Source organism: Ornithodoros turicata, chromosome 7 (assembly GCF_037126465.1).
Source record: "Ornithodoros turicata isolate Travis chromosome 7, ASM3712646v1, whole genome shotgun sequence".
NCBI classification, from domain to species: domain Eukaryota; kingdom Metazoa; phylum Arthropoda; class Arachnida; order Ixodida; family Argasidae; genus Ornithodoros; species Ornithodoros turicata.
Window position 1 is genome coordinate 43,141,301 of NC_088207.1, and position 17,326 is coordinate 43,158,626.

Below are 17,326 nucleotides of genomic sequence, written 5' to 3' on the forward strand. Positions count from 1 at the left end.
AAAACAGAACTTCTACCGTATCATACGCTCGCCAACCACCATCCTAAAACACAGTTTTCTCCTCTGACTTGTCGAAAACGAGAGACGTACGCCTTTTCGTGACGCTCATTAGGTTATATTCATTGTCACAAAAGGGCGTACGCCAAGCGCTGTGCACAAATCAGGGAAGATAACGACGTCATTATGTGCAATGGGTGACTTTCTTATAGACTCAAAATCGTTCATATGTGTTGCTTGATCTTTTGTACCAAGCAAAATCTATAGTTAATCTATCTCATCCTTCATGCCTATTCTCAGCCTATTTTGTGCCGTGCATAATGGACACAAAATAGGCTCCTCCTCCCGTTTTCAACAAATCAGGGGCGAGAACGTTGTCATTCGGGACGATGGTTGGCTAGGAGCGTGCTATGTGGTGAAGTTCATTTCTAAGAGTGTACCTTTAATCTTATATCTGCTTACAGTCGTGCTCGCTCCCCTCGTAACCCGTCAGATAATCACGTGAGAGGACAATTTCTGCGCGCGTTCATCACCCCGCGTTGAGTCAGTGCGCCTCCTGCGCCGCCAGGGGCAGGGACGGTTTCTCCGTCATGAACAATGGCGCCAACGATCATGCACGTCCTTCAAGATACGCTGTACAGTCGTAACGCCTCACGTCCCAAGTCTGTACACTCTGAAAAAAAAAGGAGTCGTACCGACTCCTTTACGGGGGTAAAACGTCCTAACTCCGGGGTGCAAAATAACACCCCTTTTGAAGAGTATCTGCAACCCCGGGAACTACGGAGTAAAGTTTACTCCTATGGTACAGAGTGAAAGTTACTCCCATACAGCTCCCTATTTACTCCAGCATATTGGGTGTAAAAGTAACTCCATTCATGAGGCTAGCGTAACTCCACTGGGGAGTTCTTGTTATGCTACATAAGGCATAAAAGTTATGCCCTTCACCTGGAGTGCACATTACTCCAGTCGTCTCCTCACCTTGAAGATCATGCAAATAAGTGTTGCAAAACAGTATACCTAAATAAGAAACATTTATTGTGTCTCTGATACAAATTGGTAAGAACAGAAAAAGGAAGCTTTCAGTGCTTAATATGATCCTATGAAAACAACTTGTAAGATGCCACAGGTACAAGTACATTCTTGCATTATAAGGTTGCCACACACCCAATGCAACTATCACCTGGCATATACTTCCAACTCCTACAAACAGGAAACAAAACAGTTATTCGAAGTTCATCTGTCGCTATACATTAACATATCAGTGCATAGGAATTTGGCATATCGGCACCCACTTTTCTGCTTTTTCATGAGAAAGCAGGGGGAGACGCGCCTTTTGAAGTGCATCTGGCTGGGGCGTAAAGTGCAGTACATGTCCTTTAGATTTTTCTTTTTTCTTGGCAGAAGGGTAGTTGCCTTATATGAGAAACTGCTGTCATATGTAATTCACAATTTGGAGCCTACAAGAATACCTTGCCTAAAATAGATGTGTGTATACACTTCCCAATATATCTATTGTAAAACACGTGTAATAAGATGAGCACTTACACAAGTGAAAAGGTCAGATGCACCTCCTTCAGCAGATGAGCAAGGGCATTAATCGTGGGCATCGCAATCGTTAAGGGCATTAATCAAGGGCTGGGTAATAATCTGCAACATAAATATAGGTAATGGAGTCCGAGCAATGGCGATATGTTACGTTATCATAAGTCAAATACTTTCGTAACTAACAATTTCTTGTGCCAAACAAACTATGCTAGGAAAATGAATGGTTTGAATCATGTCTGTGCGTGCAAAAAGTGATTGGTGCTATGTCGGTTACTTACTATCTTGTTGATCAATAATATTCTCATTTATGAGCTGATGATTACTCTAACTAGTCCCTTTCTCTTCCTTGCAATGTGCATCCATCCTTTCTGGAGGTGGAGCAGCACTTTCTTTTCTCTGTCTGCCCAATGTGCCGTACAAACGACTCGTAAATCTGAAACAGTAACAACAGCATTAGAACTCAACACTGATGCAGTGGCGGATCCGGGGGGAGGGACGGTTGGGCGATCGCCCCCCCCCCCCGCTCAAAACAGTAGGTTTGGCAGCGGTGTCCCCCACTCACCCCCACTTAGGGGCTTCGACAAACAACCCCCCCCCCAAACAACAATAACAAAAGCGACACGGACTGGATCCGCCCCTGCACTGACACCACTTGTCGGCAGGATACACGTGAATGATAATACAGAACGGCGGTAATACCTACCCCATTGAAACTTACCAGTGCAGGATACCTCCTTACCACAACCTGCACAGTTGACTTCTCATTCCAGAGCCATGCCGAGTGATGCTAGCCTTTAGGTAACTTGCCACCTTCGTCATCTGCAGTGCGTTCCATCAAAGCAAGAGTATTCTGCAATGCTGTTAACATTAATTAACAAAGCGTCCTATCCAAAATAGGATTTCACTTATCGTCAATTTGAAGTTCCTGTTCTTCAAAGAAGTTAGACTTCTTAGGATACAAAGGTCCACTTACGAAAAGAAACTCTCTTGAAGAAGCATAACTGTGAACAGCTACCACATTTTCATAATTCGTGTACGCAAGACAGGACGCATACTTACCTGAAGTACATACAGGACGACACTCAGACACATGATTTGTAGTTGTGGCATTCATTGCACTTGCAGCACGCCGACGTTGTTCTTCGAAGATAATCTTATTCATCTTTGAGAACATCGTTAATAGATACAGTTTCAAGTTCCCGCATGACAACGGCCAACCGCTAAACGACCGCGCGATGTCAGTGTTGCTAGACTACGCAATGAAAAGAACGAAAACTGTCCAAGAATATGAAGACGCCTCGCGCTCAACTCTTACCACGGAGTAAAGCGCTGGTTGAATGGAGTCATTAGAGCATGAAAACATAGAAACGCAGAAACAGGGAGTTGCAATGGTGTTTGGTGAGAGTTAAACTGCATCAAGGGGTGTAAAATTGCCTAATACTCTCGTTCGACTCCTTTTTTTCTCAGAGTGCGTGTATATGTCTTCACTTTGCTTTATACTTATGCTCCTATAAACAATTCCTCCACATTAAAAATAAACCAGGTTGGTACTGCATATCTCGCATCATCTACACTCTTAAAAATGAACTTCACCGCATAGCACGCTCCTATCTCGAATGATATCGTTATCTGCCCTGATTTGTTGAAAACGGGGGGCGTACGCCATTTCTGTGACACTTATGCTGTTCATAATTGTCACAGAAAAGGCGTACGCCCCCTGTTTTCAACAAATCAGGGCAGATAACGATATCATTCGAGATAATGGTTGGCTAGGAGCGTGCTATGCGGTGAAGTTCATTTTTAAGAGTATATATGCATGCAAGGTATAACGAAGGTTCACGATGATTATTCGTGAGCGCTACGAAATGACGTGAAGAGAAATTCAAACAGCGAGAGGCCTCGGATTGGTATCCACGACTGATCACCTGCAATGTTTGAATCGACAAATCGTTTGAGTGGACCAATGAGAGCCCTCCCCGCATTGTCGGCCTTCTTGAGAAAGAGAGAGAGGCGGAGAGTGTAAGCTGCGGTTTCAACGGATGAATCGCCAGTTCCTTTTGTGTTGGTGTCAAAGTAATGTCGTCTTTCGTTCGGCGACAAGACATTTTTACAATTTTGTTCCAATTTAAAGGGAAAAAAATTATGAAGAAAAAGATAGGTGGATGAATTGAAGCCACTGAATTAAACACTATTTTCTGCTTACCAATGGCGACTATAGAGCACGTGTGAACCGCAACAGACGATTTTTAAAAAATGCGCGCGCCAAACAAGCGCGTGGCGCAAAGCACCTTGGGAACCTTGAGGGACACTGCTCCGTCGTCTGCTTCGTTTATGGCTTACCCCGGCTGACGGTGCTGCTGCGAACACCGGGAATGTTTTTGTTCTTCTTCTACCTCCGCCTCTGGTCGTTTCGTAATGCTTCCAGGTGCTCGAAGTTCCCAAGAGTCCTTGCGTGTCAAGTTACGGTTCGCGAGGCGGATGTGCCTGAATGCCTAATGAGCATAATGAATACGTAATGGCTCATCTCATAGAGTCAACAATACAAGATAATTGAAGAGTTGCTCTCAGTTTGCCATTTTAGTGAATCTTCAAAGACTAACTACACGTGACCCTTCTAATTACGTATCCGTTAATTATGCTAAGCGCAGTTCGCTTTGCTCGAACCGTCTTGTTCTAAACCAAATTTGGGCTCCAGAAAGATGCGTGAGAACGTTTCAGTTGTGCTTGCTTGGGAAGGGCGAGGGGTAGAGTTAATGCAGAAGGGCTAGCTATATACAGTAGCGTAGCTCAGTGAGGGAAGCCATTGTTTTTCGAGTATACGTACTACCTTCCATGCTACCTTATACTACATACTACCTCCCAGTCCCATAATTATGCACCCTCGTCTTCTGATAAAAGATTGCAAGTTCTTTCCTTAGTGCAGCAGTTGATACGAGCTCCCCATACCAACATTTTGCATAAATCTTCATTTCTCAGTATCGACAATGATGAATTACGGTGGGAAGCCGATTACTTGAGTGATTACGTTCTGCGTGTACCAACTCATTGATGCAAAAATGTCGAGTAACATATGCTCAAGTCTCCAGAGGGACCAATTTTAGAGTCTGTCTTCCTTCGTTTGATTGATTGATTGATTGATTGAGAAATAGAAAATATCAAGATGTGAAACGCGACAATTAAATGTCTTGCTCCATGTTTTCGTGAACCACGTTACATTCTTTATTGACTCTTACTAGGCGATCGGGTAGCATATAGGAAAATTCAGTTGGTCCCGGAGGCACATACTTTCTTCACTGACTCTGTAGACGATTGGGTAATATACAGGAACATTTTGGGTTTTTTTTTTTTTAATTTTGGGGAGATACACATACTTTCCAGCACCGTGTGTCGGAGATTTCCAGCGTACATCAAAAGAACCCCAGGTGATGGAATTATCCGCAGTCCGACCCTGCGGCACGTGCTGGCATGTCGCCATTGGCGGCGAGACCCTCACTAGGGGCGCCACTGCGCCGTCTCTTGGTGGGGATCCCCGTTTCGGTTTCGTTTCTGTTACTTACAGTAAAAACTGTCATATTGGAATAAAAATGCGATTTACTTGGAACACATATGTCGTTTTCTTCATGAATCACCAGGAAATATCAATGCTGGACAGCCCCTAACACGTGCAATGCCTTTATACGCAATGCAATGTGAGAATACTGGCCCGGGGACATCCCCACGACAAGGTTCGTTCAGTGAACACCAGGGGGCGACTCCCAAACTTCTCGGCGCCAATACGCTCACCTTACGTGCAAATCTACTCCCAATTTGACTTTTAAAGGAAAAATTTAGTTTGTTCCGAATCCACAAAAAATCGACGGCGATGAAGTTGTCAGTTACGATTATAATGAACTTGCTCTGTCTCTCTTTTCTTTCTTTCTTTCTCTCGCTCCCTCTCTCGACGTCACTCAAAGGTCATATTGTGAGGATTAAGATGGGCACAGGCAATCAGGGCGGAACGTTTAACGATGTGACCCGGACCCTAAGTTGGTTGGCACGGGCTCAGAAAATGAAGTATCTGATAACAATGACTGGGGGGGGGGGGGGGTTATTATGCTGACGGGGTATCTTCTTCCTCACTTTCATTCTAAGGTTGTGAAGGAGGACAGATGACTGTTATTCACCCGCGCCACCCTACACACCGCATGGTTGGCCTTCAGCATGCTACGCTACTTTTTCTTTTCTTTTTTTTTGTGGCAATTAACATAACCGCATAAGTGTCACATAAAGGCGTACACCACCCGTTCTCAACAAGTCAGAGCAGATAACGATATCATTCGAGATGACGGCTGGCTAGGAGCGTGCTATGTGGTGAAGCTCATTTCTAAGAGAGTGGTGGTGGTGGTGAAGGGCATCGTTCTAAACACACCACGACACTACCACATCGCCATCCAGGTGCCGGCTGTGCTGTCTGGGGTTTTTCCTGGGTTTTCCTCAGACGCTTTCAGACATATGTCGGCACGGTTCTCTTGGAAGTCGGCCCAGGACGCACATTCCCACCACCGTAGAACGATGCCCGCTCGCGTGTGGCCAACAACGGGCAGCTAGTTTCGACACTGCCCCCCTCCCCCGTGTGTTTCGAGTGTGTAATGATGGCCCCCATCTCACCCAAAGTTTTTTGCAACAACGAACGGGAATTGCGATTCTGGACAAACCATGTACTCGGGCACGACATCTTCCTGTATCACCCATTATGTGTAGCCCCGACAAATGAAAAAGGATTCATTTGCGTTGCAAGCTAGTTGAGTAAATAATCCAGCACTTGCCATATCATAACGACGGACAGCTTTATAGCGCGCGTCTCGCACAGTGGGGAGCAGGTGGCAGGTTGAACATCACCTTTGTGCTCGCGTTTCCGAAACAGCTACGTGTGTGTGTTCGGCGTGGCGAACATGAACTCGGCAACATGTGCTCAAAAAGCGCAACGCAGCGGTTTGAAGCAAGCAATAGTGTGTTCGAAGAATGCCGCCGACGAGATGGTTTCTGCGTGTGCTCCGGAAGAGCCTTATGGAGACCGGCAACCGCTTTGTGAATGTTTTGCGCTACAACCGGACTCTCAGGCACACTGTGAGTTAAATGCTTTCGACACTTCCTGACTTTACACCGTGAGCAGCGATACAGTGATCGGCCCCAGGCTAAATTTGATAAATTTTGCAGGCCTCAGGGTTCTTTAACGGGGATTGTGTATATGAAGGATCATGGCATCGTGCATGAATTGCACACGGCACAGCGTGTTTAATTACCTTTTTGTTAAAGGGCGTATTCAAAGCTACTGCGTGTACAAAACACAGAAAAAAATCGGCGTTGCCCACGGGTGTTGCCCTTAAATGAGGGTTCAGTTTAATTCAATGACTAATACTTCACACTCTAAACACAGAGCTTCACCGCGTAGCACGATGCGCGCCAACCATTGCCACAAATGATAGTGTTATCACTGGTGACGGGAAGACAGAGGGGGCGTACGCCTTTTTGATGCAATTTTGATATCCAAATTGCCACAAAAAGGCGTACGCCTCCCTCTCTGTTTTCGAATCAGAAGCGATAACCCAATCATTCGTGGCAATGGTTGGCGCACAGGGTGCTATGCGGTGAAGTTCTGTTTTTAGAGTATACTTCACTTGGCAACGAATTTTTTGCCTGCACTCTAAAAACATAACTTCACCACATAGCACGCTCGTAGCCCATCGCCATCCCGAATGACATCGTTCTGCCCTCTGATTGGCTAGAAACTGGAGGCGTACGCCTTTTTTGGAACACTTACGCAGTTCAAAAAAAGGCGTACGCCCCGCGTTTTCCACAAATCGGGAGTGATAAAGGTATCGTTCTGTGCAATAGTTGGCCCTCACCGTGCTATGTGGTGAAGCTCTCTTTGTAGAGTGTGTCAGACGTGACTTGCTTCATGGCACATAGGAATTCGTACCGTCACTTTCTGGTAACTTTCCGCACGCCCACAAACAACAGCGATGGCGTTGGCAATACTATGGTTCACCATGTCAATACCAAGCAAGAGAAACCATTCTTCTTTTCTCTCTCTCTCTCTTTCGAAAGCAAGAAGGAAGTATCATATAGGCAGAGCGTTTCTTGACGTAAAATGCGTGCTTGGGCTTACAGGAAGCGGTATCAAGACGACTGCCAACCTGCCCCCTAAACAGATTGGTGGTGGTGGTGGTGCTAATGAAAAAGCCCGCCGTTGTCGACCTCACGGAGGTGAGCAACGTCACGACTAACGCTATGGGGGAATGTGCGTCCTGGGCCGACTTCTAAGGGAACTGTGCCGACATATGTATGACAGCGTCCTAGGATATGGCTCATGACTTCAAGCACTTTCATAACTTAAAAACCCGAGACTAGGGGACAAAAAACGACAACACAGACAAGGTCTCAGAGACCTTCAGTGTTGAGACCTTGCCTGTCTTGTCGTTTTTTGTCCCCTAGTCTCGGGTTTTTAAGTTATGGATCTATACAACCAGCTCGCTTGCTACCTCTCTATCCACTCGTTATTGAAGCACCTCATCACTGTCTTTTTTTCTTTCCTTTTTTTTCTTTTTTTCTTTTGTAATCAGACTGCCTGCTAGATTTGAATAAGGTAAGGCACCTGTGATGCCTTCGATGTGTGGGTTATGATTCCTTTGACATAAAAGGACTTTCGTGTGAAGCAATAAACTATAAACCTACACTCTTCAAAAATTAACTTCACCACATAGCACGCTCCCAGCCAACCATCATCCCCAGTGACATCGATATTTTCCCTGATTTGCTGAAAAGGGGGGGGGGGCGTGCGCCATTTTTGTGGCATTAGGCAGTTCATAATTGCCACAGAAATTGCGTACGGCCCCTGTATTCCTCAAATCAGGGGAGATAACGTTGTCATTCGGGATGATGGTTGGCTAGGAACGTGCTATGCGGTGAAGCTCTCTATTTAGAGTGTAGTTGAAAGTCAGCAGCCATCCCGTCCTCTGTGCGTGTGTTTTTTTTTCTTGTTTTTCTTTTTTTTTTTTTTTTACTCACCCTTGTCCGTGTTTCCTCTGCTGCTTAGCCAGACGTTATATGTCTGAGGAAAACCCAGCACACACCCCAGACAGCACAGTTTGCACCGAGATTCCAACCCGGGTACCTCCCAGTCTCCACGTGACAACCCAAGCAGCAAAATGCACTGAAAGTCGAGTGCAATAGGGGTGGACGGGTAGGTGAAAGGCCTTGAACAGATTCACGAAACTACAGAACATTGATAAGGCACATACCGTCCACCCCTATTGCACTCGACTTTCAGTACATTGTACTGCTTGGGAATGGCCAGCACGCTAACCACACTCTAAAAACAGAACTTCACCACATAGCACGGTGAAGGCCAACAATTGCACAGAATGATACCTTTATCACTCCCGAACGCGCGGTCCTTTATCACGCCAGAACACCATAACATCCGCCAAAACACGGCTCTGAGCTGGCGGAATGGCGGAACTACGTCACTACACTTCCGTCGCAGTGCTTGTCACTGAGATGGAGTCACGGAGATTGACTGGAGTCGCGCGCACCGGAAGTGCGCTTGACCGTTTAGTGTATGGAGTCATGACTCCGCGTTCTGACGCGGAATTTTTCCGTGCACAGAGGGAGGTGCAACGAACCTCCTTGCCTCGTGCCACAAAAACGAGGGCAGAAAATTATTCATATGGTTCCACGTGCCAAATGTTCCGCGTGCGACCTTAGAGATCCGATTGCGATATCTCAACGACATGGTGCATTATCTGTCTTCTATTGTGGGGTATCTGCTTCATAGCAAAGATATACGTGTACACGTGTATATTAGCGGTCTCTCTATTATTATATTAGTGGCCTCTGGTGGATTGTGGCCTCTATTATTACATTAGTGACCTCTGGTGGATAAATGAAGAACTCATGCCCGGGCCTCAAGGCGGTGCTTTGTGTGCAACCATTTTTCTACCATTATCCCCCTGTTGTTTCTGTTCTGATGATTGACGTATTCCCATGCATGAAGCTTGATACATTGGTTGGAAATTGCTCCGGCTTCTACCATACTTGGCTGCGACATCGTTATTGGCAGATCCAGTTATTGGGAAACGTCACTCCGCTTTATATAACGGCTAGAGTGCCCAGTGTGAAAGTCACGGGAATATGTCAACCGAGACATTTTATTCCACTCAATCCCTATTACAAAAATTTCACACCCCATTTTGGTGACAAAATTTTATGCGCTGATAATGACGTTGCGTCTTGTGTATTTGGTAGCCTTGATCTGTTATGCGACCTTATGTAGCATCCACATGATTTATTTTGTGCGTAGAAAGTGCAGAATCGGACGTCGGCCTCCAGCTTCTACTCAGAACGCTTTCCAATTCACGAAGGTCGTCCTGCACGGACTTACAACACCAGCTCACAATGGCCCACACGTTCCAACGTCGTCCCAAGTCACACCGTACATGTACACTTGTTTTCATACTTGCACACTTCTTAGATATTTGTAACACTTCATCGTTCGGTTCAGGTATTCAATTCATGCCTGCACGTTCACCCGCAACAGATAATTTTAGCGCTCATCTTGTTGAGTTCCGTAGCTACAGCGGACGTGTTTCCCATCCGCTCTGTGCTAACTTCCTCTTCTCACTTCCGCGACGCACAGGAGACTAGCGTTCCGTAAACTTGTTTAACTCATAAGACCCATTACATGTGTGAGTGTAGGCGCATCACACGGCCATGAAGGATTCTTTCAAATATTCACGAGGACGGCTTATCAACGCAAAGACTGGTAAGCAGCGAAAATATCGCGTGTTTGTCGTATGTGCTGATCCTAAGCAGCACAGCATCTTGGCTCAATACTGGACCTATATTGGCAATGTAGGCCCAATATTGTACCGAGATTGGACCAATGTTGGCAATGTAGGCCCGATATTGCACCGAGATTGGGCCAATTATTGGCAATGTAGGTCCAATATTTGCAATGTAGGCCCAATATTGCACCAAGATTGGACCAATATTGGCAATGTAGGCCCAATATTGCACCAAGATTGGACCAATCTTGGGCCAGTGTTGCCAATATTGGTCCAATATTGGGCCAAGATGTTGGGCTGCTTGGGATGCCGCCGGCGCAACTTTGGGCTGTTTGCGTCAACACCAATGTGGTAGTACTTGCTGACCCAAGTTTCTATGGGTCACGGATGTAACACCAGAAATTTTGGTCTTGGCTGTGAAGTCAGACTTTTAAGAGTCCGAATCAAAGGGATGTTTCCGAAAGGTGTCCGTTGTCCTCGATAACAAATTACCTTCGCCTGAAGCCTCCTCCAAGGCTGCGAGAAAGTGTTTATCAGTGGACAAAGTCGAAACTCTGTTCTGCGACCTTTCGCGATGGAACATCCGAGGTATCTCAGCTGATGGAAGTGCAGGTGAGACACCTGGAGTGTTTCGCCGCTCCAATTACAATGCTGTAGCCGTCCCGAAGTAGTGAGTGACATGTAAATGAGGCGGGGATGAGAGAAGTGTCCCCAGGTGGCGTACAGTAGAAAAGCAAAAGAAATGACGCAAATAACAATAAGCAGTCTGCAGCTATTATAGCAATCGGTGTTCTGCTGGCACAGCAATCAACTGTGACAGAGTGACTAATTGCTTTGAGCTAATCAGTCTTGTAACGAAGAATGCTCTTATTTTCGGTTTGATTTGTTCTACCCTCATCAAGACACTCGACATTTTGTTTTCATTTCCAGTCGTGTGTGCCTGTACTTCTTTGAACAGTTAATCTGGATATTCAGAAAAATCACCGTTTCAACTAATGCAGGCACCATAAAACCGCCAGTTACCACGTAGTGAAGTTTTCCGAAATAATCTGAACGTCTATGAACTTCATGAAGAATGCATACGGCTAAGTAGTGCTCGTATAAGAGATGTCATAATAATTGCAAATATTGGTGCTTAGAATAGCCAATAGGATGGGAATGAGAAAGCACGACGTTGAAACAATTTTTATGCCTAGAACGCGGATAAATATACACGTATTATAAATATCGCTGTAATATACCCACGCGATCAGGTAAATTGTACCTGAAATACGAAGTAAAAGTTGAGATGTTGTGCAGCAAAACGAAGGTAGTATGACGCATGAGGGATTTTTTTACTCTCTCTCTTCTTCTTCTTCTTCTTCCTTTGCCTGCCAAGAGGGTCCTACACGGTCCCTGCTACAAAAGATGCCTAGCATACGCCGTGCTTCAGTTACCACGAAGCAGAGTTGTGCCTAACTCGTTACAAGTAACTCGTTACTTGGTAACGGTTACTTTTTTTGGTAACGAAGTAACGATTCTGTTACTTTTTTAAAAAATGGTAATAGTAACGGAATCAGTTACAAAAATTGGTAACTCGTTACTCACGTTACTCGTTCATTTTCTTCAGCGCGGGGGAGCACATTTCGGCACTCCACGTTGCGCAATACGTGGACCTACGTGACCCACGACCACGTGTGACTCAAAGTATTATTGCAGTCCCTCGCTGGATGTGTTGTTGAGGTGCTGAATCGTTTTAAACGAAAGCCCTTGTCTTTTCTCTTGTTTCCGTAATCTCCGACCATCACTCCTTCTTCCCAAGAATGGGCACCAATTGTGCTATGGCTACAAAAAACGCGTTTCGACTTCTAGCATTTTCTTGTCTTTGCTAACTTTCTGGACGTCCTGAATTATGACGCAGCTCCTCGTCTGTTTTGGGGAACCGTTGGTGATCGGTGGCACGGAAACTGGTGTCTGTTCTTGTGTTTTCATAACCTCCTATCACCCCCACTTCCGCAGCAGATGTCTTCACACGAAAGAGAACGAATATCACTGATGTAAATTTCATGAAATCAGCTTCTTGTGAAGTGCAATTTCTCATTAATAATGAGTTGAAGGCAAGTGACGGCATGTTTGTTGGCGCCTTTAACTATGCGGCGGTAACGTAAAAGTAACTCGTTACCTGTGAGTAACGAGAACTCGTTACTTTTGTATGTTGGTAACGAGTAACGTATTTAGTTACTTTTTTTCTGAAGTAACGGGTAACGGTATTTAGTTCCTATTTTTTGGTAACGGGCACAAGTCTGCCACGAAGTCGTGTGTCATTCAGTACACCTTGCTTCGATAGTGCTATGTTCATACCCATATGCTCCTACCCATATGTTCATACTCACATGCTCCTACCCATATGTTCATACCCATATGCTCCTACCCATATGTTCATACCCATATGCTCATACCCATATGTTCATGTTCATATATGTTCATGTAAAAGTTTGCACAGATGAATTTCGGAGGGGACCAGGGCGGAAGTACTGTACCGGCCGCGAAGTGAACTGTTCACGGATTCGGGCATCATAAGACTCCACCACATGTGCGAGTGTCCTGAGGTCGCGCACGATACACAGAGGACCAAATAATGCCGAGTGGAAACCACGAAACCCTCAACAGAAGTTCCCCCTCATAAGACATGTCATATTGCACGTATCTATTCGTGTATATGTTCGCAGTTTCCTTTCCGTTAAGTCCTATAGGTGAAATGCGAGCCTGTATTTTTCGGCGTTGTTCATTACGAAGTAATAATTACTTACTAATGTACAACATTGAACCAGGTTGTATTTTATTATTTGTTGTTACTGATCATTATTTTATTTTATTTATTTTTTCACATGCTACACACACTGAAAACGGAACCTTCGTTTCTTTCATCGATGTCTTTAGAATAGGATGGCGACCCTTGTATACACTGTCAGTCAGGCGCGAGAATTTGCACTTCGCGATAGATAGCGATATTGAAAATATAGGCAACCTTTGTTTTAGATAATGATAATTCGTGTATTCACGTCGCGAGACAGCTATGATCGTGACATTGATTTTAGTCTGAGGACGTTGCGGGTGTCGTATCCAGACTTGTACGCTACTCAACTTACACTATCTTCTATACCGTTTGTGGAACCTTTGTGTTCTTGTACAAGTACCCTTAAGCTTCAGTATTTATTAGGTTAATGGCCGAATGGCCGAGAAAAAGGAACTTCGTCTGTCTAGGTTAGGCACTATATGCCACCTATACATGTGCATACATTCCATCTCAGATATTCCGGAGTGTCCCCGACATTCTGCACCGCCTTAGGTTTAGTGGGTATACGCGGGACAATGTGTTGCCTTGATGGGCGTCTTTTTCGGGCTTTCTCTAAGCCCGGGGAGGGGAGCGGTGTTTCGTGGGCTCATAGCCAACGAAGATTATTAATTAAGAGGAATTAATTGAAATGAACAGTCGATCATGACAGTAGGTGGCTTGCTCGCTCATGTTCGTTTTGCGCGGGCCTTCCTCCTCACCAGATCGCAGCATCGCGAACGACATTCTCGACATTCGCGAGACGCCCGCGCGGTGGAGAGCGAGGAGGAGAGCATGCACAAAGAAGATACCGCGAGAATACAAGGGCATCGGTTTTCATCGTCACTTTATTTGCATTTGTCTGACAGAAAATTTTACAAATTATAACTTGATTGTATCTCGAAAGTAACTAATTACTCGTGTCAGTATTTATAGTATTATGAACTTTTAGTACTCTACTCAGTTACTTTTTTGACTGGTACTCAGCAACTAAACTATATGCTATTTTTGAGTATCGTGTAACAAGCCTGCCGTTGTATCGTCTACATCTCGAATTCTTCAGTGTTTATTTTCTCAGACTCAGAGAAATGACTCCACGAAAAAAAAAAAAAGCACTCCACGGACATCCGTGCTGTAAGCCAAACTCATCATTTTTACACATTTCTCTTTTTCCTTCTTTTTCTTCCCTCTTGTTTGCTATAACTATATTCTTTGGCTTTTGGACAGCGCGTTATGCTTCTGCGCATGCGGAAATCACCGAGCATGTGATTAATCAACACAATCGCTCCACATCTGGGCCAGGCAGATGCGCAGTCAAAGACAAATACGTTCGCATGAGCTTTCCACATTACATGTTCAAGTTGAGATGTTCGCCACGAGCGCGGAGTGTGACCTTCAACAACAACAACGTACACTATTTATCGGCCACCATGAGTCTTCCGCATGAGTGGAGAGGATGCTTATCGGCTGCTGTTTGTCTGCCGGGAATGTACTGGCTTGCTTGAGACGTACTTCACGATCCCACTGGACTGCGCCGCTCGTCGGCCATCTGCCCGTGTACCGCTGCACTTGTGTCACGTTTCTCGTGGGCGACATCAATCCTCAGCACGTGCTCTCGAGCTGGACACTGAGCGAATTCTCGTTCGTATTCTGGATGTTTGATCGTGCGAGCTCTTCATGGCGGGAGACAAACGAAGCAAAGATGACGAAACGCGTTACCTGCTGGGTGAGTTTTTACAGGCACTTACATTGTGCGATATCAGATGTGATATGGTAGGATAGTGAGCATTGTGTGTGAGGTAGGGTGCATGTATGTTATCGTGGCTCTTGCGTTTGACGGCACCGCGTTTTGGCGCAAATTATTACATTGGTTGGTGGCAGAAACACTGAATAGGGAGTGATATATTCCGCTGCGATTTTTTTTTATCCGAAAGTTCGTGTCACTTTTCTAACTGCAGCTTTTGACGGTCAGCACCATGGGACGCTTGAAATAGCCGATTTGAAAAAGTGCCGTTAGCACTATACCAATACAATGTAGCCAACTGACATGGCATGAGTGTGGCTGAATCACTAAACGACAGGTGGTCCCCGATCTTCAACTTGTCGTTATCCCATAACGCGCGTGAAAAGCATCACCTCGCTCCGTGGTGGTGGTGGTGGGTGGTGATAGGGCTTGCCGTTGTCGGCCTCACGTATGTGGGCAACGTCACGACTGACGCCCTGGGGGAATGTGCGTCCTGGGCCGACTTCTAAAGGAACTGTGCGTGATTCGCCACGAGCTCTTGCGCGAGCCTATCAGAGCAGCTTTGGAGCGCGCGAAGTTTAAATATAACGATAACGCTTGTTATGCGAGAGCTCAAGATCGGGGCCGCAAGCATGCAATTCAGCACTCAGCAGGGGAAATGCAAGACCCCACGCTTTTCCGTAATTTATTAGATGGCCTCCTGAAGCTTCATTACATATTTTTGCTGACTTTATGGTCATGAAGAAGCTGTGACACTCGCACTTGCGTACGACATGCCCGAATATGAGACAGTCTACTTCAAGTTAGTCTTGCCGTGCATTCCCATGAGCGACACCTTCATGGAATATTCTAGCGGAAGAAAAAGCAGAAAAAAAACTGCTTATGGAGTGAAAGTTCCGATGTTGGGCATGCTCACGGCGTTGGAATATCGAGAGCGACGTACTGTGCACTAGCAGACGGCACCATCGACTATGTCGTCTGCTACGGAATATCTTGTGGCGACGTTGCAAGACGTACCCCATGATTAGAAATGCAGAAGAAAACATGACGTCGAGCCGACGCTACCTAGATAGAGAAAGCCTGCTCACTCGTCGACGTGACGTAACAACTAAGAGTCAGCCAATCAGGATAGTGTTTTCAACGGTCGTAGCCATGGAGACGAACCACCGTCGTCTGCGAGTAGTGATTGAACGTGCCCGCGTGCTAAATGGGAAAACTTTAAAATAAAGCGCAAAACGGTGCGTTATCTTTCTCAAGACTGATTTTCTGGAAAGCTAGTTACACTTTTCGTCTACGGATTCGAGTCTACAGGTTCTAAGTTAGGTGCAATCATTTGCGAGTTCTTGAATTTGCAGAACGGCGCATCGCAGCAGTAGCAGACGAATTCTGACTTCATATGTCCACGTAGCGAAGGAGGGAGAGGAGGCAACAAGCAAGCTTTCTGTACCTAGGTGGTGTTGGCTGAGCGCTCGTGCTCACGTGGCAGCAGAAAGCTATGACGTTTTGTGCATCTTCTGCTAGACTATTCTGGAGAATGTCGGTCGCGTAAATACACGGATAATGTCACTGATTGCGCAGTCTAGCGGAGTTAGCAGCTGGTATACCACAGATGCACTATTCGATATCAGTGACAGTATCATCTTTCTCGGAGTATTTCGCGTGTGACACACTCCCCCTGGCGGGGTATCAAATAAAAGCAGCAGCCGTTTTGCAAGAGATTTCTGTGTGGAGTATGGGATTGTAACTAGCCCCGCATGGCGAAAACGATCTGCCACTTCAATTTTTTTGTTTATATTATGCAAATTTTGTAGATAATAGAGAGTTCTAGAATAGGGCACCCCTCAGTTCCAAGAAATGGGGGAGAGGACTTCTTCCACGAACAGTTTGGGAGGGACGCTTCGACTGTCCCAGGCAGTCCAGTCTTAGCCATCGTCACAACCAGTTCACTACTTTGTATTGCATCTATCCGTTAATTGCAAATAGTAATGTAAATAAACCTGTAGTGCTCTCTCATCCAATCACTCATCATCTCACCCCTTCCACACCAAGCCATCGCCACGCGAGAGTTATATATAAATAAAACTATATATAAAAGAACGGTGACCGAAAAATGTGTCTCATCTTTAAAGCTCTGGAAGCAACATCGCCAGCATGATCAGCGTGCACGCGCGCCAGCAATCTACATGCAGTTGTAGTAGTAGTAATTAACTGAAAAAAAAAAAAGAGAGTGAAAAAAGGGGGGAAGACTTGGAGCAGGGTGGCTGTCCTAAGGGCGCCCTGCACTTGTCAGTTGTCATTGAACATCACACCGAACAACATTAATTAACACTGAACATTTGTGACTGTCTTGCTACAGCCTAGCAACAAAGTGAACTCGCTGTCGTCAACAAGTGGAGTATTGGA

At 45.5% G+C, this 17,326-nt stretch overlaps 2 protein-coding genes across 6 annotated transcripts in view; one reads left to right on the forward strand and one right to left on the reverse strand.

Moving 5' to 3' along the window:
- LOC135401165 (uncharacterized) overlaps window positions 1-17,326 on the reverse strand; it is a 110,360-nt gene that overhangs the window by 58,252 nt on the left and 34,782 nt on the right. The window lies entirely within an intron of this gene.
- Window positions 1-17,326, forward strand: part of LOC135401158 (prestin-like) — a 75,018-nt gene that overhangs the window by 24,272 nt on the left and 33,420 nt on the right. Inside the window, exon 1 of one of the 5 annotated variants that reach the window (XM_064633384.1) lies at window positions 6,459-6,648. The exons of 2 other annotated variants lie outside the window; for them this stretch is intronic. In XM_064633384.1, the coding sequence (XP_064489454.1) occupies window positions 6,474-6,648 (175 nt within the window). In that variant the 5' untranslated portion in view covers window positions 6,459-6,473. Of the gene's footprint in view, window positions 1-6,458; window positions 6,649-10,276; window positions 10,346-14,553; window positions 14,906-17,326 lie in introns of those variants that run through there. 2 more of the 5 variants (XM_064633386.1, XM_064633388.1) reach the window with 2 other exon arrangements.